This window comes from Telmatherina bonti (genome assembly GCF_933228915.1).
Source record: "Telmatherina bonti genome assembly, chromosome: 12".
Lineage (NCBI taxonomy): Eukaryota > Metazoa > Chordata > Actinopteri > Atheriniformes > Telmatherinidae > Telmatherina > Telmatherina bonti.
Genome location: NC_136610.1, coordinates 12627988 through 12653490, shown reverse-complemented (window position 1 = coordinate 12653490; position 25503 = coordinate 12627988). Strand labels below are relative to the sequence as shown.

Below are 25503 nucleotides of genomic sequence, written 5' to 3'. Positions count from 1 at the left end.
TTTTTTTCTAATATAAGATTCGGGCTAAAATAGAGGAAGACTGAATAAATGGGGCCTGTACAGTCTGGTAAACTTTAGGTGTCTGAAAAATGTCTTCAAACAGCTGAACAGTCTCATGCTGTTTTAAGATTTTGGCCTAAAATAACCACCTACTCTTACTAGTTAACACAAAATAATGCGCTTAGTCTCTGAAGATCACAAGGCAACAATGTAAATAAACAGGAGTAGTTGGCATTGGTCAAAATCTTTCCCAGCTAGTTGGTGCTAATGCATTATTTTGTTCACTTCCTGGCAATGGAAGAAAATGAGACTAAACCAAAATGAAAAATAATCCACTTAATCTAAATCTATAACAAAACAATTAAAACTTTTAGCAGGTGCAAACTAAATGAAAATATCAGGTAGAGGTCGTCAGACCTAATTTTAGGTGTGTGTGAAGGCAGGACAAGTTTGGGAAAGAATCAGACAGATTAAATTTCCCCGTGTTACGAGGAAGCTTCCCACATTTAATGCAGCACCGAGAAAACTCTTCAACTACTTCTGGTCTATTTTCAGAAAATGAATTAATACAACTATAGTCACAAACAAACTTAAACACCATTTACAAACAAACAACGTAAGGAACTTGGACTTTTTGTTTGGCTGTGTGAACATGGTCCATTACAAACGTCCCTTCTTGCCGGCAATTTTACTGAAAAACCCACAAATGTTCTGACAAGAGTTCTGGAAGTTTTCCTCCAAGTTCTGCAACTTGCTGGCTAGCTTCATTAATACTATGCCTCCAAAACTATCAGCGATATTTAAAAAAAGATAAAGTCCCTCTCAAAGATAGCAATGATACATGGATGCAGACAAGTGAAGCCTTGTCAAATCTAACCAGGTCCCGTTTTTACTGATCGAAGAGGGTCATTATTTAACATTTTTGTTTGGTTCTGTAAAATGGGATTCTGTTTTTAGTGTAAAAAAAAAAAAAAGTGTCATTCCTAAAAAAAAAAGGTTGATTATCACTGGTGAAGATTTACCGTGACTAGTTTTTCAAATTTCATGTCTGTCCCTCATACTTGTCCTGCGGCATCTTGTATTCCAGAGCAATGGAGGAGGAATTTCCCTGAGACAGATGGTGGATGACGTGTTTATGATTTTATCAGCAGAGTAAAGTCAGAGTTGTGTGCTCACCATCCCTACCTCAACCATCCTGTCCTCTTCCATGTCTTTTTTTTTTCCACCACAACCGGGCCAATACCACAAGCTATTAATCCACAGAAACATACAATATCGTGAGTGCATACATTTTCTGCATGGCTTGTCCCGACGGGAATTAAACCACAGAAACCTTGGCAGTATTTGGAACTAAGGCTTTTTGAGGACACTCGACATATGACAACCAGCAGGATGTAAAGCTTGTCCTGTGCAGACTGCAAGAGAGGATGTTTGTAATGGACCATGTAGGGACACATGCTAACTGAAATACAGAATAAGGACTTGGAATGAAAACAAAAAGGAATAAGGCAGGGAATTAGTCTACTAATTAAAGCCTAACTTGTTTTTTTTTTTTTTTTTTGGGTTTACCTACAACATCATCATAATGTAGATTTCCTCACCCCTTTGGTTTCAGAGCCCTGCTGGCTTTTGTTCTCACCAGCTAATCAGGAAATGACCCAACAAGCTTTGTTAATGCTTTTAACATCAATTAATTAAGGTGGAAAACCACCACTAGCTTATGTGTACACTACAAAAAGAGCAGCTACGAGATCAAACGAACGGTGAATCATTGTTAATTTATTTTGTTTGTACTGGATGAAAGCTTGTGTTGTTGTTTTTTTCCAGAAAAGACAAAAGAAATTTTATCTAATAGGAAAAAATGCCTTTTGAGAATGTTCATGGTAGAGCTCAAATGAACTCAGCTTTGTTATGTCTCAAATAGTTTACTCCATTTAATGAGTAAATTATATATTATAGATCTCAATTAGATTATTATGTCATCCATCCATCCATCCATCCATCCATCCATCCATTTGCTGGGTCAGTAGGGAGGCCCAGACTTTCCTCTCCCCTGTTGCATTTGCCAGCTCTTCAGGGGGGATCCTGAGGCTTTCACAGGCCAGCCGAGAGATATAATCCCTTTCTCTTGTCCTAGGTCTTCACCGGGGTCTTCTCCTTTAATGAGGTGCCCCAGAACATAACACCAGGGAGGTGTCCAGGAGGCATCCTAACCAGATGCCCGAGCCACCTCAACCTGCTCTTCTGGAGGAGCAGCATCAGCTCTACTCTGAGCCCCTCCTGGATGACCAAGCTCTTCACCCTATCTCTAAGGGAGAGCCCGGCCACCATGCGAAGGAAACTCATTTCAGTTGCCTGTATTTGCAATCTCGTTCTTTCAGTCACGACCCACAGCTCATGATCATAGGTGAGGGTAGGAACGTAGATCGACTGGTAAATCGAGAGCTTCGCCTTCTGGCTCAGTTCCTTCTTCACCACGACAGACCGGCACAGAGTTGCCATTACAGCAGACGGAGCACTGATCCCTCAGTCGATCTAACACTCCATCTTTCCCTCACTCGTGAACAAGACCCCGAGATATTTAAACTTCTCCACTTGAGGCAGGACCTCACTCCCGACCTGGAGAGGGCAATCCACCCTGTTCCGGCTGAGGAGCATGGTCTCTGATTTGGAGGTGCTGATTCCCATCCCAGCCACTTCACACTCGGCCACAAATTGCTCCAATCATGACCAGATGAGGCCAACAGAACTTCATCATCCGCAAAAAGCAGAGACCCAATTCTGAGACCAGGAAATCGGATACTCTCAACACCTTGGCTGCACCTAAAAATTCTGTCCATCAAGGTTGTGAACAGATTCAGTGATAAAGGGCAGCCTTGGTATAGTCCAACCCTCACTGGAAATGAATAATGTCACATTTCCATTGAAATAATCATGCTAAGTATTCATGATAACAATGCATATTGATTAATTTAATAGAAAGAAAAAGAAAATTATTACATTTTTATACTAATTAAATATTCCTTCAGATATTGTTTGTTTATTGCATTTGATCATTTTAATTGCACTTTTTGAATTCCCATTTATCCAGACAACTTCCAGTACTTACAGCCATTAAGTGCATTTTCACACCAGCCTTTTGCATTTGAATCCTAGTCCATTTGATTGGGAAGTTCACTTCATTTGGGGTTTTGTGAACGTGCAAACGAATTCTGATTCAGATCGAAGAAACAGGCGTGGTCCACCTACAAATGCAGGTTTTGGTCCATTTCAAGTGGATCAGATAAAGGAAGCAGACTACAAAACTAATTGCATTGTGGGTTCAGAGCACGGCACCATGGGTAAACACAATGTGTGTTGGGACATACACAGCTCTGGAAAGGAAAAATAGCTCATGGGGGACACATGGAAAAATTTGGTAAAAGTTTTAATGGAAATCTGATCAGCTCAGACCACTAAGATCTGATGGAGCTCTATATTTTCCTCGGGTGGAGAGTAAAAAACATTTTAAAAGGTCCAAATTGTATGAGAAGTGCAGCCTAAATGCAATCTCATTAGGAATAATGACGAACCGACCGACCCCCTACTGAACCGAGTCCCCAACCAGACAAGAGTCTAGCAGATGAGCATGATGTGTATGCACCATAAATCAAATATTTGTTCTTGATGCAGAGACAAACATACAAGGAGAACTGGTTTAGTGACAAAAACACGTCCATCTCCTCTACAGCGGGTAGTGATAGCTCGCCTTTCATGTTCCTCACAGTGGACTTTTGATTACAGACCAAAACAATGGACAATTTAGCGAGCTATAGGTTGAGGGAAGTGTGAGATTTACAGTTGGCTTCTTCCTCATTTGTTTACTTGTTTTTTATTTTAGTATTAGCCCAGTGCCTTGACAAGTTCATTCGCACAGTGAATGTGTTCAAGTACAGTTGTGCTCATATGTATTCATCCCCTTTCATTAAAGAAAAGGCTGAATTCACAACCGTCACTCAAATAACTGGAGATTTAAAAAAGGAACAATAACTAAAAATTTGCAAAAGTATAATTTAATAATATAAGACACTGTTTTTTCATTTAATTGAGTTGAAGAAAGAAAAAAAAAAACAAAAAAACAAATTGGTCCTGGACAAATTAGAGCACTTTTCTGTTGAACAGTGGGACAAAAAACCTGTCAACAGGTGCAGAAGTCTGACTGAGAGGAACAGAAAACACTTGACTGTAGCGGAAACAAGGATTGTTCAACTAAATATTAGTTTATGAGTGATGTAATAGGTAAAAAATGATCTTATTTGTTTGCTTTTAAAAAAGAATATTTCTATTGAACCAGAATTAGAAAATAATCTAATGATTTTCATACATTTTTTATTTACTTTTACTTTAGTCAATTTCATCTTATTTTACAGGCAGCTATTTTTTTTTCCTTCTTTAATGAAAGGGTATGAATACATATGAGCACAACTGTATAATTTGATTTCACACTGTATTATTTGTGTGTATTTGTATCCAGGTTGGTTAAATAACATAAACTCAATCATTGACCAGTTTATTACTTTTTAGGGTTTATAATAAAACTTCTTCATTTTTCTAAAAAGAAAAGGTCTTCGTTGTGATAAATTGCGAACTCAATGGCCGTTTAATCAAAATTGTCTTTCAAATTAGTCAAACTTTTAAAGCTTAAGATACCGTGGCTGCTACTGACTTTAAAATGAAGTTGTTCTTTTGCACTCGATGGTTTTCGTTTGACATTAACAATTTGTTCCACCAGGAGAGTCAAGATAAGCAGCATCATAACATCACTGCTTTCAAGTTTAAAAGTCCAACTGCAGCTTTTAGTGACAGGGAGGATAAAAGCACCAGCCTTGATGTAACCTTGACTGAAACCTCAGTGGGTGTTCTGCTGCGTGTCTTTTATCCATAGGCTTTCAGCTCAACCTTGCACTGTAAATCAGACAGTCACTACTGCGAAGCCTCCAGACCCACATCAGCACTACTTAACACCCCTTGGATGAATTCCCATGTGCAGGATGAAGATACACACATCTGCACAGGCAGGTGCTGTGATTAATGATCCAGCAAGACAAATGGGAGCGGTATGGTTTAATGGACGTACAGCGACTCAGTCTGCAGTGGAGATAAATGACAGACTCATTTGTTTTTCATAGAAAATGTGTGTTTTTGTTCAGTGTATGTCTGTGCATGCTTGTGGATTCAGAGCTAAAGCTGAAGGGAACCACTATTAATCTCCCATGCGTTTGTTATATAGCGTTGCAGCTAAAGCCAAGGAGTGGATTGTAATTTTATGCCAACATAACATATTGAAGAGGGCGGCCATTCTGGACCTTCTTCAAGAGGGTGCGGTGAAGGTTTAGCTGTTGCTTTTTGTCGTAGCCAAAGAACTCCACGTTGTTTTCACTGGGCAGAGCCGCACAGCATGTTGCAGCAGAGAGCCAAGTGGAAAATTAGTGATTATCTAAGAGGAGAAGACGTCACAGTGCTTATTTTAGGCAACAGTGGTTCCTTTGCATAATCAGCTGCAGCATTTGCAGGAAATTGGTATCAATAAAGATTGTTGCTGTGCAACAGTCACCTTAATTTCCTAATATGTGGTTAGGTTAATTAAAACAGTGAGAGAGGAATTAGCAGTGCTAACTATGAAGTTCAGCTGTTAATAGACTGGTGAATAATACTGGAGCAGGAAATTATCCTATACTTCCGAAATGCTTTTTATTAATGGTTGATACACAGTTCATTTATGAAGACAGATGGTTCAAATTCAGTGTGACCTAACTATGATTTTGCTCTTCTTACTACACATCTATGCATGTTAGGGATACACTGATATATTTATCTAACATTATCGTCAGTTGATGTCTGTCTAGAAAGCAGAATAGTTGCATTCTTGTCCAGAAACAAGGATGTTAAGTTTATTTGTTATAATTTCTTTAGACTTTGCATCTGCAGTAGTCTGGTGTGGGAGTAGCGACAGCTGCTGAAGTAAAAGTATTTTCTCTATAGAAAATGTTTTAATCTGGGAATTGAAACACTTCTCAGCCTTGAGTGGGAACATAACTCCCCCAGTGAAACCAAGAGTGTAAAAGACCACTGTTGCCAACTCCTCAGTAAGAAAAGTAGATACTGGCTGCCATACACAGCAAAGTCACTAAATGTCAGTGGTGTGAGGAAGAATATTGTGGTGGGAAAGACAGAACTGATGCAATGACTTCCTAAATTTAGAACAGCAAAAAGAGAAAGAAAAAAAAATGTTTTTAATATTTTCTTTTTTTTCCTCTTTAGTTTAATTAACTGCAGTTTTCTTATTCAATGTAAAGCATAAATTGATCTAAAAAAACAAAATGGATGTAACATTACCTAAAAGTCAGCCTTATACCAGCTCACCCACTGTGGCATCTGACCCCATCCACTGATATCCAAGTTCATTCATAATCTTTCTGATAACTAAGGAGTTCTGCCTGCAAACCAAGCGGCAACCTCCGGCGGTTAAAAGTGAAGCCTATGCGGAAGTGCATAAAATTGCATTTCCCCTTCATCCGCTAGGGGCTGGCTGCAAAAAGGAGCAAATCCTTATAGACTCCCATGTTAAAAAGACCAACTTCATAGCAGAAATAAACATGTTTACAGCCTGGTTCAAAAATCCATTTTCGGTTTATAGGTCAGGTTTACCTTCATGACAACTGTGGGGCGAGTGAATTTTTTTCTAACTCGCCTGTTTTAAAGTAATTTAATCTCGAAGTTCGGCAAATTTAGGGGCGCGTCCTTTTGATTGACAGGTACCATTCTCTGGCTTCAAGTCAGAAGAACGTAGAACAACCACGGTTTTTAGCCGGTTAACAATGTGACTTAGCTTTAGCCTGCTTACCTCCGTTAGCTGTGTAGCTCCCGTTATCTTGGGGTTAGCTCGGTTAGCTTTTAGCTACAGAAAGCTCGGAGTTTGCTCGATGTCAATCATCCACCATGATGCTCACGGCTGCCCTCTCAGCTCCACCTCTTTGCCCATATTTGTATTTTCCGGGAGAGACGGCGCGCATGACGCTGCCAAGATGGCGACGGTAGGAACCGCCCACCGAGCTTCAATTCAGCTCTTCAGAAACCTACGGGTGACGTCACAGAGACTCTGTCCATCTCTTTATATACAGTCTATGCTGCAAACACAAGCTCGTATGACCAAACATCACCATGTGAAGCCTCTAACTGGGTTAAACAAACCTCAGTGGCTACGTTGATTTAACTCTGGAGTGCAACTTTTGAAATGTTTTCATTTGGCAGTGAAGGTGGCAAAACAGCATCTATATTTGATCTCCTCGCCTGTCCTGACCCAAACTAAACAGCGCTGTTTGATGTGAAATCGCAGATAAATGAACCGTGGAAGTCGGCACAGTGATCTTGCATAATGTAGGTGCAAACATTCAGGCCAAACAGATGACTCATTTCCTCGCATCACAGTTACTGCAGAGGAGGAGAGGGAGCCCATCTGTGGTGTGCATTTGTGGCACTAATGTGCTGCTGTCTGTCTCTCCACACAGCTTTGTTTTTGGACTAATGTCTGTTCATTCTTTGCATCATTTTCTTACTATTCTCACATGATTTTTCCTCTTTTTTTATTACGTTTGTTCCTTTTGGGCATGCATACATTTTGAGCGGATGTTGATTTTCGCTGCCTGGTAGAACAAACTATCCCTTTTACATCTGCAGGAGTTTTTAGGCTCATTGAGCAACATCACCGACTCACTTCTTATATGTATGCTTGGAAAGGAAAAAAAATCACTTCAAGGCCAAATTTGTTTTAGAGAAAAGGAAGTTCTGCAGCTTCCAGCACTCCCGCTGTGTCCATTGATAACATCTCACCCTGTCGTGTGTGCATGTGTCACAGTGGAAGGTGTCGTCTCTTTGCATCAGGATCCTCCGGGAGGCTCAGCGGGCTACACCGATTCCCTCTGACTGTAGTTCAGACAGTACTGACCCTGCCAGTTTGTGTATGTGTGTGTGTGTGTGTGTGTGTATCTGCATGTGTGAGTGTGTGCCAAGTGCACAGCTGCTGACCCCTTCATAAAGTTCTGGATACTGCTGAGCCCACTGACAGGGTGTCCTGGCCAGTGCTCGTCTTTGCCTTCTGTATGTGCACAAAGTCAAGTAATTTGCAGAAAAGGCAAACTACATGTATTACTGATATTTATGTATCTTGAAAAGATATTTTCTTCCACTTTTAACATATTCATTTGCGCAACAAAAGTTGTGTATAAAATGGCGTCTACAATACCAGGCTGGTGTGAAAGACATTCATCAAATGAGCACGACTTCCTTATATGTAATGTGAAATTGAGCAGAAAATGGTAAGCTTTTCTTCCATGTGTTATGAAGATGCTCATTTCAGTATCTGTCTGTCAAACCAGCCTATTTGGTTACTATGGTGACATGGGAACGCTGTCAAAACGTAACTGTAATTGGGTTGTTATATGCCCGGGGTACTTTTGGTGCCCACCCAAACAGGTTTTAATGTATAAACCTAACAATCAGGCTGAAACTAAAATAATGGCCTGAAAAATATCGAAGAAAACAGCAAAACCAAAATCTTTATTTCAGATGGAAAACAGTTCTCTTTGTTTAAAGTGTTTTATTAGATGTCCCACCACCATCCGCTCCTGCTTCCTACCTAGTTTTTAGTGAGTGTTGTGAGCGACATGAGAATTTTTTTTATCCACAGTGAAGCCAGTCATTTATTTATTTTAGTCTGCTGCAGGTTGTCCATGTGACGGATGGCGATCTTTAGTGGCTGCACGCTGGATTAGGATGCAACATAATATCGCGCATCATTTATTATATAGTTGAGTGGTGATATTGTCACAGCACCGCTAAGGGTAGAAGATACAAGTTTATATGAGGCTGCCAAAAAGCTTCGCTGTGCAGACTGAAATGCATTTTTGTTTTTTTTAGTTTTTATTTATTTATTTTTTATTTTTTTATTTATTTAGACTCATTTGCTATTATTTAATAAAATATAAGGGTGCAAAAAATGAAATTAATCCTGTACTGAAATTATAGTGTTTTTGCAGCTCAGATTTCAAGCATCCTGCTTTTTGTCAGCAGTTTCAGCAATTTAACTGAAAAAAAAAAATAATGTATGCAATATTTTAATGCATGCTTGCAAAATCTAAAATATATTAATTAAACAATTGAAATAAGCTTGACTCTACCTGTCCATATTCATGTTTACGGTTCCTACTTTGTTTATTTCCACCCACCCGCTTGCCTGAAGGAGGCTGGCAGGACGCCATCCGGTGTTGTTACAAATTTTTCACAAGGAATGAAATTCCAATACAATTCCAGTTCAACTTGTGCAAAAAAAAAAAAAAAGTTCCTGTCTGCTACTTACATAACTTTATGTGCAAAAAACAAACAACAAAAAATTTTAAAAAAAAAAAAATAAAAATACCATACAGTAAGATTTCCATTTCAGTTCCAGTTCAGAGACCAGATAAAAGTGACCCTGATATCCTGCAAGCAGGCAGCCAGGAGTAAATGTTGATAACAAATGACAAAAGTGAAAAGTAACATTCAAACAACCTTATGCAGATAAGCAACACAATCAAGAGGGTGCTCCATATCTGCCGTGAATGCCATCTAGTTCTCCTTTTACCACTGCACATGATGAAGTGCTGTTAGGCCACAGATCGGTCTATTAACCATTTTCTAGGTTAAAGTGTGAATTGGTAGTAAGCAGCAGCTGCTCTCACTGCCTCTCAGCTCTATGGTGAGGCAGGTAGAGTGTTTTGATCCCCCCCCCCCCCAATCAGGAATAGTGGGAGGGCAAAAATCCAATTTAAGAAGTAATTAGCTCCGAGAAGCAAAGAACTAAGGTCTTTGTATGTTTAGGTTCATAGAGGCTGGATTGTCTTCAGGGATGAATGAGTGAGTGGAACTGCCACATGGGGAGCATTTTTACATGCTTGCATGTGTTGCCTCTCTTTGTCATGCCAACGGCAGTCTCATAAAGCATTGTGCATTGTTTATTTGGTTTCTTATTTATTTATTGTTCAATATGGTTTCTTTCATTTCCCCAGTTAAATTGGCTCAAAGTTGCTCACAGTTAGCAAAGTAAAGGGGAGCTACTGCTAATTAGGAGGAGGGGAGATGGAAGCAAACATCATGGATGAAGAGATCATTCATGCAACTTTCTTAACATGTCTTCACCTCGGCTGTGACATGTAAGACATTATTGTTTGAAGAGGTGGTATATACTTACAGTAGTTACACAGATATTGATATGCAGCTAACTTCGCAGGTATTTTTTGGTCTTGTATCAAAACCTTGAAAAACACTGAAGATAATATATAAGAGTTCATTTAAAAAAAAATTAATATAATCTGTATTATAATGTAGTCAAACCTGTTTTTATGATGACATATGCAGGGAGATTCGATATGAAAGCGGAGTCTCTCACATGTGATAAATGCTGAGTGAAGGTCTAATCCTGTAAGTACAGCATGTACTTAGTATATGAAGTAAATGTAACCATATACTTCAGGTGGTTTAGTCTGACCTGAACAGTGAATGAAACAACAGTGAACAGTTCATATGGGATGGTAAAAACATTTGAATCCATACACCATGACTGTCTGTCCTCCTATGTTTACCTTGTCCACCAGTTAAATCTGGGATGTACTTTTTTAAAAATTTATTAGCTATTAGCCATGATGCTATATGCAGATATCAGCCTTAATATTACGGCATTATAGACCACTTTTATACTATGCTGCCCATCTCATGATGCACGGTTCTGCTGGACAAACCTGCAGCCTTTACGTCACATGATAGCTTTCTGTTGAGTTTTCTACATCCTTTTAATACCTCTGCAAACCAGTTGGCTGCCTGTATATCCCACATACACACATATTTCTCCATGCTGACTATTTTAAGGCCATTAACATGATGGAAAAGAACAAAAAAAAACAACAATCAACAGATGAGATTTCCTTAAAGTTTTATAAACTGCGGCCGATCGCCTAACTTTTGTTCAGTTTTGGGAAAACAGAAACAATTTCTAACATGTAAACCATCATCAACAACAAAGGTGTGCAATCTGAAAAAGTTTGCTTCTCCTAAACATTTACACATGTTCGTTTTTAATACATATATTTTATAGCAGACAGTACATTTCAGTCTCACCTACTGCATCTTGAATCAAAGCTCACTAGCTGTGCACTCCTTCAAAAATGCCACAAGACAACCAGGTGAAGGTTAAAAGGCGCTGTATTGTGTGAGTGCAGACTATTATAAGGCATTTTTGGAAAATTATTCTGCTCCCTGAAGCAAAGTGATAACTCAAAACTGAACTGTCATCCAGAAAATCTGGGCTTTTTTTGTGTGTAGCAGGTGTGTTTTCAACTTTTTTAAGGCCATATTTGCACATTTCTTTCATGTCAGTTGAAGCGGTTTCCGCACAGTGGACACCTCAGGGACTTTTCATGTTGAAAATGAAAAGACTTGATTGGCAGGCATGTTGGCCACATGGGGATTCCCTTCGCGGCTGACAGACTGTCCGCCCCCAGTAGGCTGTTGCAGGGCAAAAAAAAACCCACGGACTGGAAATGTCAATCTATTGTCATTACAATACAAAGCAAGTCTGGGTGGTCTGAAGATTTTAACGCACCAATAACCTCTCCAGAATAAGAATCTGGATCTAAAAATGATGTTATTATTATCATTACTGTCATAATAAGTGGTTCAGGGACCGTTTTGGCAAAGATCTTATATAACAGAAGACTGTTTGGTTTGAAATGTGACATGCATAAAAATCAGTCGCTGCAAAAGAAAACATGAGATGTAAATGTACTAATCCTTTCATTAAATAGCTGGTTTTGAGCTTCAGGGGCTTTTCGGACATGGTAGTTTCTGGAAGTTTTCTGTAAGTCGATTTTAAAAAAATATCCTTGGGGTGGTCTCTGTTGGTCTGTTGGGATAACATAAAGTGTGACTTGAGGACCTTCTGGGCTGATTCGCTGGACCATGATGACAAGTAAAATATCAATACATCAATCATCTTCAGACTGACTGAAGATCAGTCTGATGTGTAGTTTCACTGGTCATTTTTTATTTACAAGTACAAAGAACAACTGAGACTTTATGGGGACAAAACCATTTTTTATTCTCTGGTCTGACTTTAGTAAGCGTGGCTTCACTGGAGGAGTTCTTTTTTATGCATAGAAGTTTGTTAATAATGTAATCTTAAACTTATGCTTTGATCATTGAACTTTTAAAATATCTTAAAAAAAACATGGCTGTTGCAGAAGCATTTCTGAACGGTTCAGTCAAACATTACTAGCGTTAATGGATATTCAAATAATGATACTAAATAAATAAATAGCTGTGTTCAGTTTAAAGATCCAACAAAAAGTTGAAATAACATTCATATTTTCATTAATTATCCTAACTGCTTAGTCCAATGAAGTGTCACGGGGAAGCTGGAGCCTATCCCAGCAGTCTTTTGGGGGAAAGCCAGGGTACACCCTGGACAGCTCGCTAGTCCATCGCAGAAGTTGAAATAACAAAATACTTAATTTCTTCTCTGTTTGACATGTCAGACTTTGCAGAGTTAACTTGGGCTGAAACATCTTTACTCCAGGCTTGCGACATCATGCAGCCGACTTGCATAAAGAGTCTTCAGGGATGGAGTTTGTTTACCTGCCTGTCTGCAATGGCTTCAAGTGAACATATCACTGTTGCTGCAGGTACATGTCTAATCAGATTATTAAATCTGTAGACTGCAAGGATTTGATTTTATAACTTAGTGGCATTAGAGCTCGCCACTCCTTTTCTCTCGCCAGCACATTAAGTCATATTTTCCTACAAAAGCTTAAAAACTAGGATCAAACATGTTCAATCAGCTGCAGAGTCAAAGGCAGTTTGGTCATCTACATCAGGGGCTTAATACTTCATGCTGTCTTGTCCCCTTTCTTGTCTTATGCAGAGAAAATGTATGTTTGGATCAAAGACCAGAACCCCATGAGCAAACTGGAACATAAGCTTCCTGAACTTGCCTGTGATAACATTTTTTTTGTCTCTAATTCACCAACGCTCCTGTCCTTGGGGAGCACTAATTGGTGGTAAGTTTTGCAGTCTAGCTCATTCAGTCGTATTTATTTCATTTCAGCTCTCAAAGTGTAATTAGGAGCAGAATGTTCTTTTTTAACAAACACTTGGTAGCGGATTAAGAGAATTTGAGTTTTCTATTTTGTGTTTCATATGAACAAATTAATAACAGATTAATTAATAATAAACGCTTCATCAACCTGATATCAAATCAGATACATGAATCTTTAAAAATAGTTGTTGAATTCTTCACCCAGCATGAAAGGAGTTTAACACAACTTTGCAATCCCATTGTGCTGAAAAGGGGCACATTTTATTGCTGCAACTTAGTTTATCAGGATTGCATCGCTTCCCTTCTTAGCTCATTTCTTTGAACTGGGTTGAAATGGCCTGATTTCCAGCATTAAACATTATTTCTACACGTCAAGTCAGCCAAAAGCCACTTAAGTGTGAAGAAACTCATCTGAGCTGCTCCCAGGCTGCCCAGCCAAGCGCTAAGGTTTTATATGAAATCCAGCAGGAAGCGTGTGTTATGGTGAAATTATGTGTCATGTTATCTAAACCTCGAGTTAAACGGTGACATCTCGTACGGTTTGCTGCATGCTAGTCTTCTGAAGGTTGCAAACACGTTTCTGCAAAAAGTATGAAAAAGGTCATATTTTTAAACTCACTGACTTTAGGGCTTTAATAATATACTATATTGTCACAATGATGTGAATAAATCCATCTTTGGTGAGTTATGTAACATTTTAGCAAATAAAACCAAGTTAAAAAAAAAACAAAACTTTTTTTGTACATTTTTAAATTAATTTCTGTTTTCTTTTCTCTTATTTGGAAAAATAGTACAGTCTTTAAGTCTCATTTGCATAACCTGGATACAGTCAGATGAAAACACAAATTAGAGATGGAAGCATGCCGAAGAACTTGCTTCTTTGGAAAATGGAAATAATGTCAAATCAATTCCTCAGCAGGTTTGCCATACAGAATCTCAAATCAGCCTTTTGTTTTTTTTTGTTTTTTTTTTTGATCCTCAAACAAGTGAAAACTGCACTGACTGGTGATGTTTCAAGGTCACTTTTTTTTATTTTTTTAAATACAGCCATATGTCCTATAGGTGTCTTCGGCTGATCCTAATTAATCCTGAGGATAATAAAAGGCTATACTGGCCACACAGCCAAAGCACAAGGAATTGTCTCATGCGACACACTCGACTGATTTTTCACGGTTTCACCATTAATATTAGTCACAACACTTCATAATTAATGCCTGTATCTGACATGACAAAGTCTCACATACACATGACCCGCTACACCCGCACTACTTCATTAACAAATGCCCTGCATGTGTGTATTTGTGTGACTAAATACACATGCAGCTACTGTAACTGCTTACAGCGATGGTTCCCGGCCTTTTATGTCTGACGGGCTCTGCAGCCACTGTCAGATGAGCTTATGTACCGCTTCGCTGAAACCACCCGTCATGTTTGTGTGTTTAGGGGTGAAACTGGAAGGTTTTTTTTTTTTAAACTAATCTAATCACAAACAACATATTCTGATAGAACAATTTGGGTTTGTTCGCTCCTCTTCCACTCTGTAAACCCACAGTCTTTTCCGACAGTGATCACTCTCCACTGGCTTATTTCTTAACACAAACAAGTAATGAACTGAATAATTTTTGACAGGAGTGAAGCAATTAGTTACAATTTGCTCAAGCTGTTGCAAACTGAAGTCATAAATTTATCTATGAAAGTTAAAAATGCTTGAACATTTGTCAAAAAAAATCCAATTGCTTCAAGTTAGCTTACAGCTAATGTTCTGTTCAGCCATTATTGTGATCCAGTGTGGCCACTTTACAGGAATTACAGCTTTTCTTTCTGTCAGAGAATGCCTAAAAACACATTAGGAAGCCACTTACTGAAACATAGGAGACTTTTAGAGTGAATACCTCCAATTATAACCATTAAAATCATAAAACCTTGTTTATACGATTGATTTTCTGCCTTTAAATTGTTGTCTCATCCTTTTTCTTACTATTACATTGTAATAACTTGGCTCTCAAAATGTTACATTCTTATGTTTTCCTTCAAAACTTGTAACATGCTTATTATCTCCATTATATGAAACTGTTTCAAGTGTGATGATCTATAAATATAAGGTTTTCAGAAACGCTAATGAGGATGTAGAAGGTAGGAGTTGAGTAAAAACTGAACATAAAACACATTTGTTTTTGATTTCTTGAAAAAAAAATTGTTGCCACTGTTTGTAAAATTTGGTTCCAGTTAGAAAAAAAGACACATTTCTGATGAAACTGGGCTGCAAATTGGAGCCTGTTTTTTTTTTTTTTTGTTTTTTTGTTTTTTTTAATCTTAAATATGGCCTAATTTTTTTTCCCTCCAGTTCAAAACAACCTATGATGACATTTAGGCCATATCTGACCTCTAGTGGTCATGAAAGCTACTGCATGTACATTAAAAAGAAGATAAAAAAAATGGCCCCCATTGGTTGTCTTGTAAAAAGAATGTATTTTGGTCTTGTTTGGCCAAGCCTACAGTCTTTGGCATGGTGTTTTCTCCAAAAGGTGAGTACTTTCTTCCTCCCATTACTTGTAAGGGTGATTAGTACGACCCAATTTTAGGCCATGTTAAAAGGTATGAATGGATAACCTATATGGCTGTTAGGATTGGAGGTCTTGTTGAGAAATTAAACCAGTCACAGAAGAGACCCCAAATAATAAAATGCATTTACAGAAGCAATGATTCATTTTATTTCTGCAGTGTGTCTTTTTGCAAACAGATTCCTCCCAAAAGTCCTGAATATCAGTAGTGTGTATACAGCAGTGCGATTTGGTGGCATTATCTGTTGACACACTGAAGTTTGTCGTCTTGGAGAATCTCTGTGTGTTTGTTGGTGAAAATGGCTCAGCTGCAGCCTGCTATATCTGTACTAGTGTGGTGTTATTCTGCCTCCTGTGGTTTTCAGCTGGGCAGGAGGTCTGTCGCATCCCACTGATTACGACTCTTAGAGTGTGTGTGTGTGTGTGTGTGCATTCTTAGATTTGCAAGTAAGTTTGAAATTGAAGTTGTTTTACTGTGTGTACTTTTGTGCCAGTTTTGTGTGCGTCTCTGTTTGTAAAAGCATCATCTCTTTCTCTCACACTTGGAAGCTCACATACACAAACAACGCATACACACACTCACTTACAGTGTATCATCTAATGGCAGCTCAAGCTCACAACTAATGTCCTCCCTGGACTCTGCGCCTGTCACACACAACTCTCTGTCTAAGTCTCTGTTCATTTTTCACACACAAGTAGACACTGAAATACACCCTCATGCACACACACACACACACACACACACACACACCCGGCCACAGTCTCCACTGTGACTGCCTGATTGAGGTTTCCTTGCCTCGCCCTTTAGATTTACTGTAATCGTGGAAAGAGTGAGGCAGGGTAGAAAGTTAAATTGAAGAATGGAAGAGCAAAGTGAGAATGAAGTGAAGAGAGAGAGCATTAAGGAAGTGTGTTTAGAGGGATGAAGGGAGAGAGGTGCTGCAAAGTGTAAGAAAAGAGCAGCAAAGATGTGTAGATGAGGAAGGTTAAAAGGAGATAAACACATTGTAGGACAAACATGTTTAAGAGAAGAATGAGTAGAAGAAGAGAAGAAGAGAAACTCAAGGCCGTCGAGGACAGAAAACATATCCCATTAAAACGAGATTACAGCTTCTGTCGGTCTAGAGTGCAGCGCCACTTTACAACCTCTGCCATTGGCCGCTGATGATATAACACCCCCTTTAAAAGATCAATTTGTCACTTTTCATCTCCTCCTACACCTTATTCTCCTCCTCTTTCCACTCCAGGCAAGAAAAGACCAGAGGAGGAGAGGCAGAGGGAGGAGCTGAAGTCTCATCTCGATGGAGACAAAGCGTTGAGACTGAGATAGCTGCCTTCTATTTACTCGCATTTCTGATGATGTCATCTGTAACAAATCCTCCCCTCTATCCAGCCTGGTTTCCTGTTCTTGTAATAAGAGCTTTCATGTTCACACAAACATACACGCACATTGCTTTAAATCCCTTTTGATGAATACCCGTGTACTTGTCAAAGTTGTTTCAGCGACATTTATTCTTAACGATTCTAGCTAGACTACACATGCATGAATTTTTGAGTGATTTACCTATTTAACCTATTTTAACCATAGTGAAAATTAAAATTAAAAGTGGTGAAGGAAAGCCATACGGTGATGTTTGCAAAACTATAAAGCAAAGAATTTGCAAATATACACACACACACACACACACACACACACACACACATATATATATATATATATATATATATATATATATATATATATATATATATATATATATATATATATATATATATATATGTATATAAAGTAAATTAGGCGTACGCCACATCACCCACATGATTGACGGTTCTGTTGTCTCAAATCTGTTCAGTTTATGGTTAACAGTTATAATCTTTGGTTACATTTCAGCACTCAGTATCTGCACTTTAAAACACTGCTCAAGATGTGGGGACAAACCAACCTGTTATAGCGAGCTAGCATGCCAGACAGTCTTTTCAACATTAGTTGAGCTTTAACTATCGCTGCCCAATGCTAAGCTTACTATCTTTGCTAACAGCCTAATTTTCCATGTTTGATTTGAGACAACAGAACCGTCAGTCATGTGGGTGTGTGTACCATATCAAACTGTACCAACAAAAATATCTTAAATAACACTCAAGGTACCTTCAATGTTACAAATATATATAACACCAAGCCTCTAACAGCACATAAATGATCCTTTATAAAAACAAAAAGAGTAGGATATACATATTAAATAAAGTCACAGCACATATTTAATGCTAAATAAGCTGCTGTTAGCTAGCTATAGCATTAGCATGTTTCTGTCCATTGCTTATGATAATTTTTTGGTGCTACCTATTGAAGTTGATATACAAAGTATACAAAGTTATTTGAAAACAGCTCACATTGTTTCTAAGTAAAAATAAATCATGCTTTAAAGAAATTATGTGATAGCATGCCCGCATGTGCCACTAGTTAGCAACACTAACAAGATCATTTTCTTACGATTTATCCCGTCTTCAGGTGTAACATGTACATCTGTTTTCTTTCATTTACTGTCTGTTTCTGACTAATTAAATCCACAAATACATAAAAAAGATGCAGGGGTCAGAGTGCTTTCATGTTGTGTAGCCACAAGACCTTGCTTCAATGTGTAAAACAAACAGAATATAAACCAGAGCTCAGTTTGGAGCAGATGGAGTGTGAGTTTCTCCTCAGAGTGCACAGAGGAAGAAGTGAGATAATAGCCCACAGCTAATCCACTGCACAGTGAAAAACCCATTACTCTTTAAAGAAGGAAATAAAAAACTTGCTCCCCAAGATGGAAAGAAACACTCTGCTAAAGGTGAAGACCCTGGCACAAACGGCCTGGTTTTTCTCACGTGTGAAATGTCTTTTATGGACACTTCAGCTTCTTTGATTTTCTGTTATTGACAGGGAGACTTGTTGTAGCTGATAGTGGGCTCCTACAGCTTCTTCGACACCCACTAATGTTCCCACCACTCATTCAAACCAATGTGACACACATAAAGCAGAGAGGCAGAAAGCTGTAACACATGTGTATCTGCAAGCACTACTTTATGGAGAAATCATCCATATTTTAACTTTAATTCAACTCAGCTGAGCTTCAAACATGCAGCACCACTTATTAAACATTCATTCATTCATTCATTCATTCATTCATTCATTTTCTAAACCGCTTAATCCAATTTAGGGTCGCGGGGAAGCTGGAGCCTATCCCAGCTGGCTTTGGGCGACAGGCAGGGTACACCCTGGACAGCTCGCCAGTCCATTGCAGGGCCACTTATTAAACATGCCGCCTAAAACGGTTCATAGACTGAAAAGCACAGACAAAGAAACCAAACACCTTAATATTACAATAATGAAACTTAATAAAATATTAATCTCAAAACCTCCAAGTTTCAACAAAACATGCAACCTGTTGTCTATATTTTCAATTTGGAAATGCAGGCAAAAATGTAAAAAAAAAAAAAAAAAAAAAGCCACAGATTTTCATTGAATATATTAAAGATAAATTATGTCAACTTATCGTACAGCAGAGAAATACTTTTTTTTTTTTTTAAATGTTTAGAGCGGGGTTTGCATCTATGTGGCACCGGCAGCTGACTTCTGATTTTTTTGATGTCTTGCATCAATAAAATGAATTCAGGATCCATTCAGCCAGACAATGAAAATGTGTGGCTAATTTAAATGATCTTAAGAGTACATTCACACCCAGACAGTCTGCTAGGCTCTGTTTGGATGGGGACTCGGTTCAGTTCTGCTGGGGGCTGCAACATTCTTCCAGTGCGAGTTTGCTTTCTCAGTTTATGTACTCATGAAGTGACTGGACCTTTTAAGGACCCTTTCATCTCCACGCCAGTGGTGGCACTGAATTAAGAATTACTGAAGGAGAAGACAAAACACACTACAAAAGATGAAACTTGCTCATCTATTGGTTAATGAAGGACAGTATCTGTTTCCACCACACAAGAGAAAACATGGAGCTGCATCAGGTCCTAGTGGTCTCTGGTTGAGCATATTCCCATGAGAACTTTTACTACATTCTTCCACATCGACCTGTAAGCCATTTCTCCTGTCCAGAGCCACCCACCACCACTAGAGTTTACTCGCAGTCTTATGTGTTTAACCCACAATCCTCATTGCTTTGCAGTCCATGCCCTGTATTTGTATTTAATGAAGAACTTTGAACGGTCTTGTATGAAAGGTGCTTTACAAGTAACTTTGCCATGCCTTGAAGTGTCAACATGTACATTTTGTTTAGGTGATATCAACTGATCTTTCATGGTGAACAGAGTGTGACCCGACAGCCTGAGCTGCTTTAAGGTCAGTCATGTGCAAAAGGTTAGAGATTATTAGGCAGGTATAAGTCCGATGTTTCAGATTATTTAGTCATAATTTACTAAATCTAATGGGATGTTTAATATTTTATATACGATTTCAACAGCTCTGACTGTACAATAGATGAGCATTTGCTGGTTAAACTTTTAAAATTATAATCCTAAGATTTTTAGATATTCAAAATTCAAATGGAAGCTTTTGAGTCACTGCATTGATTCAAGAAACCATCGCTGGATCTGCAGATGAGCAGGCAGGTTTAGCATGTTCTGTGAAATGCAGACATGTTCCATCATATATCGTCGCATGTTGTCATATCACTGAGCCAACGATAAACACACCTAGACACCCAACAATGTGACAAGCTTTTCAGACAGCATTACAATAATCCCCTAAAATGCTGCACCAAGCCAGCAAACAAAAGCAGTACAGCCATTTATTTGAATAGAAATCTGTGGAAAGCAAGACACACACAGTCAGGAATGTGTGTGTCTTTCTGCAAGTGTCCAATGAGCATTATCTTTTGCTGTATCTTATCTCAATTTTATTAAAATGACCATTTTTTCCCTAACATCATACTCTTACACTTTGCTACAAAGAAAAGCACAAGTCTATTATTATATGATATAAATGGTTCCCCATAACACATAATCTGTGGTTGTTTTTTTTTTTTTTCAATCAGGCAATTAAAACTATTTTAGGTACAAGTATAATTATATTTTATTATAAAATAATAACTTAAGAATATGCCCCCTCTGGTGGTCATGAGTGAAACTGCATTTAATGAGTCAAACTGGACTTGTGTAGCCAAAATAAAGACTGTCGCGTCAAAGAAAATATTTGTTGAAGTCCTAAATCTTCATTTAATATTTTTTTGTCTCTTTCTTTAAACCCTCATCAAAAGTAAATGTTACTGCCACAAACTGGAAAGCAGGAAACGAGCATTCTGTGTCATAAAAGCAGCCAGTGGAAGGAAATTGTTAAGGTGACAAATTTTAGCCCTAAAATTGCACATTTTCAAGTCCTAATCCTAAAAATAAGTACTGGGAAGTTGCAAAGTATCACATAGGAGCTGTTAAGAAACTACCTGAATGTAAAAAGGAGGTGGAAGTTTTGTACATGTTGCAAATATTTCAGCCAGATGTGGAAATGCTACATAACGCTTTATTTCCTAAACTGGTTCATACTGTACATAAAAAAGAATGTTTTGATTTGGTTCAATTTGTGTGGATGCAAAACGGGGGTTTGATATGTTCTCATCAATACTTTCTCAGTGAAAGAGCACATTTTACCAAAGAGAGATGCTTAGTTTGATTCAACTGATGTGTCATGTATATTTACACCAAGAGATCTCATCCATTATTATACATCTTATTATCTTTTCTTCTGTTTGTTTTCTACTTTTACTGTTCAGTGGAAACAAACTAAACCTGAACATTTAGCAGTTATATTTATCTAGAAATGAAACATACAGTTTTCATAAGTTTATGGTTGATTCTCGACTTGTTTTTCCTTCTTGAATAATGCTCATCCTCTAGCTTACTTCTGTTTCTTTGTGTTGGTGTCTTGCCCAAAATGACATGTGAAGACAACTACTTACTGGCTTGGCAACTGTCACATGTGCAAACAGAGTCTCTGTACCTGTTGTTGTTCATTTTCTGCATTGATGCAAGGAAAAAGAATTTACATGCTCTAAAAAGCGCAATCTGATGGCTCCAACTTAAGCACCGTAAGAAAAGTCCCAACAAAAATGGGGAAAGGTTTATCATAAAATGTAAAGAAATTTTCTGTTTTTCTGTATTTTTTATTGGATATTGAGAAGAAGTACCTCAGATGACTACAAAAACTGTGAGGCGTCACTTCCAGCCAGACTCCTTTTAAAACGTTTCCTTCAGTAAACCATGATTTTGTTAGAATATAAACTTTTTTATGTTGGTTATTTATGGTTCATGTTTTGTATAGACAGTTTCTCATCACTGAGCCAAATTGGTTGTTTCTGGTATTTTTCAACATTGAGCAGTGTGATAATAATGACTAACACAGACAAATGAGCATGGTATGGTTCTGCCAAAACTCATTGTATCTGAAGTCATCTGAGATTTATTTTCTACACTCAAATTTCAACAGATAAGTTTGACAAAGCATCCTAGTGACATAAAATTTTATCTAAATTCACATATCCACTGTATCAACTGTATAAAGACAGCAAAGGATGATGGGAAACTCATATCGAGCAGGACTTTTACCTTTTATGATTGCTGCCCCATAAAGTTTGTGCTTTACTGCTTGTGTTTTGTTTCCATTCAGACATTTACATTTAGTTTTAATTTTACGTTCAGATAAAATCTATAAGTTTGCACCATGATTGTTGAGGACAGTACAGGGATTCACCCCCACCACTGACATTAGTATTTATGTTGCAGTGAAAATTATGCAGGATTTGACTTAAATACCTGAACTGGATAAACTTAAATTTATTGAATTCTTATAACTTAAAATAAAAAATCAATAACTTTTAAACTATTTTCTTTATTTCAGTGTGGTATTATGCCAGTAATGCAGTGATTCTCAATTCTGGTCCTCAGGCCCCCCTGTCCTGCATGTTTTATAGCTAACCCTACTTTAACACACCTAGATTAAATAAAGGGCTCGTTAACAGGCTGCAAAGAACTTGATGAGGAAGACTCAGGTGCTTTGGAGGAGGATCATGTCTAAAACATGCAGGGCAGGGGGGCCTGCGGACCGGAACTTAGAAAGACTGCAGTACACTGGAAATACAAACTTTGACTTTTTTGGCATAACAGAAATATCTAATCAAAGGAAAATATAGTATATCATGTCGGGACATAATGGGTGGTATAATATACTATATATTGTATATTACTTGTTTTCCTATACAGGCATTTTTTATAGTGTGGGAAATTGTAAGCTTTCCTGAAGATAGCCTAAAGCAGGAGAATGAGGCTACAAGAAGAATGAATGTAAATATCCTAAACATCCACAACAGCTAAACCTGCATGGAGTTCTTATTAGATTCCAGTGTTTTTATTTATTTATTTTGATGAGTCTTCTGAAGAGGGTTTGACTTTTCGTCATCCACTGGGAAACCATCCGATTCTCCAAACAGGGAGTCTTTTCAGCACTGATATGAAAGCTAAAATACTAATTGCTTACCACAGACAGATAGTTAAACATATGAACTGGGTGGAAGTGAAAGCTGGGCAACACAATAAGAGCAGTGTACCACCACAATCCACATCTTTCTTTTACACTGAGCGCCAGAGGTGTTGACTGATGCTCCATTTAAAGAGAAACATCTGACAATGGCTTTCCACATCTGCTGTTCATTTAGCAAATGCACCTCTGAGTTTGTCCTCAGTGCATAATCCAGTGCTCACATTGTGTCTTCAAAGCTCCTTTTGGCCATTCAGTCAGCAGGGCTCAGGACGTTCCCATAATGTCTAGATGTAAAGATGACGTCAATCCGTTTTGTAATAACAAGCCACCCCTGCCCCCGACACCCCCTTTTTTCATTTTTATTTATTTTTTTGGTAATTTAACATTAAAAGCTGCAAGAAATGTATTTTAACTCAGGGTTTTGACAAACTGTCCAGTTTTCTGAATAAACAAGGACAATTTAAGTTACGGGTGGCTCGACGAAGAAAAAAAAGGTGACGTCACATTATTTTATCAATGAGATGCCATAAAAAGTGCTGGGTACATTATTTTGACAGATTTAAAATCAGCTTTTCATTGATGCCCAAGAACAAAGCTTGAAAATATTTAGTTTTTAGTGTGAAAACTGGTTGGAAACATTTTTTTTTTTTTGGGGGGGGGGCTTCACTCTTTAGTGAAAACTACTTAATCCCCCCCCCCCCCCCCCCCCCCCCCCCCCCCTCCTCTGCGCCATCTGCAGAGTCATGCATGATAACCAGTTCATATTCTTTCAAAATCCATTAATCTGTGATGATAATCTCATGTCCGGGGAGTCAGCAGAAGCAATTAGAAAACCATCCACATGTCTGAATGCAGGAATGAAATGAATGGAGATTAGATTCAGTCTCGATTATCTTTCTCCCAGCTTCAGGTGGAAAATGTGCACTCAGCATGTCGAGATAAGAGTCGCTGCGGCGTCCAGTCAAGAGGCATCACTGCTTGATCATAGTTAAAACTGAGCAACAGCCCCGACCTGGTTGAACTGGTTAGTAAGTGGCATTCACTGAAACGTGAAATAGCCTTCTGGTCACAATTGTTTGGTTTAGCGTATTACCACAGTAAGCTGCACTCTGTGAGCCCCCGGGGCCAATTGCGCCATTTGTCCAGCGCTCCAAAGTGTGGAGGAAAAAAAAACGCAGAACGCACCACAAAGACAAAAAGAAGCAAGAAAACCACTTAATTTTACTCCAGCTGAACCAAAAGAAAGATAAAGTTGCACATATGAGTATGTAAAACTAATAGGTTTAAAGAGAAACAGAAGCTTCAGAAGCACCCCGTGCATGTTTAAAAAGCTTGAACTTACCTCCCAACGCTTGTTTCATAACGAAATTCATGATGATGGCTTTTAATTCCCCGCCTTCCTTATCCGATCGATATTACATTCAGTAGTTGAGGAAAAGTAGAATCCTGTGTTGCCAGATCTGGAAGAGGAGATGGACAAAAACAACCATCACTGTTCGTTCTCTTTGCTGGACACTTTGGACCCTTTACATAGAAATATCAAGCAGAGAAATCCCTTTACACATAGATTCACAAAAATGAAACAAAAACAAATAAAACATGGCAAATAAAACGCAGTAATCAGGTGAACTGTGCGCTTCTTTATTGCGCCAAATGAAGGACACCAAGGTCAGCGCTTTAAACACAACAACACACTCAGCTCTGTGAATTTACCAAACTACTGACCAAATCAGGACTTATCTGTCTGTTTCCTTGCTTTTCTGGTATTTCCGCACAGGAGCGTGTTTAGTATCAGAGTGAACAGTGCGCGTGTCACGACAGGAGCCTGAGTGGCGTAGTAACCTCCGAGCTTTGAAACGAGTTTTAAGAAAGTGCTCGGTGGAAGTCCTCAGCTTGGCAGGACAGTGTGCCGTCATGAGGACTAAACCACTCCTGTGTGTTTTATCCTGATCATGTGGTAAAACTTTCCATCCTCCATTGGAGGGACTCAGGACACAGACATCCCACTCCGGCATAAAACGCTGCTCGCACGGCACGAGAAATGCCGTCTGATGTATGCACGTGCACAGCTGGATATGCATCGAATGTGCACGAAATATGTTTTTTGACAATCAACATTTGCTGATGTGCATTCAAAGAGGTGGGGGGAGACACGGATCGTGGAAATGCAGAAACACGAGCACTTCCTCGTGATTTCAGCACCACCGCGGCTGGAAAGCTCCACAAAGCCGCTCTGTTGCGCTCCAGTAGCGGCATCAAGC

General features: G+C 38.6%; 1 protein-coding gene across 1 annotated transcript in view; it reads right to left on the bottom strand.

Moving 5' to 3' along the window:
* cplx1 (complexin 1) overlaps positions 1 to 24615 on the bottom strand; it is a gene marked incomplete at both ends in the record, with an annotated part of 62089 nt that extends 37474 nt beyond the window's left edge. The window contains one exon of the mRNA XM_079250491.1: positions 24585 to 24615. Within this exon, the coding sequence (XP_079106617.1) occupies positions 24585 to 24615 (31 nt within the window). The remainder of the gene's footprint in view (positions 1 to 24584) is intronic.
* Positions 24616 to 25503: the final 888 nt, after the last annotated feature.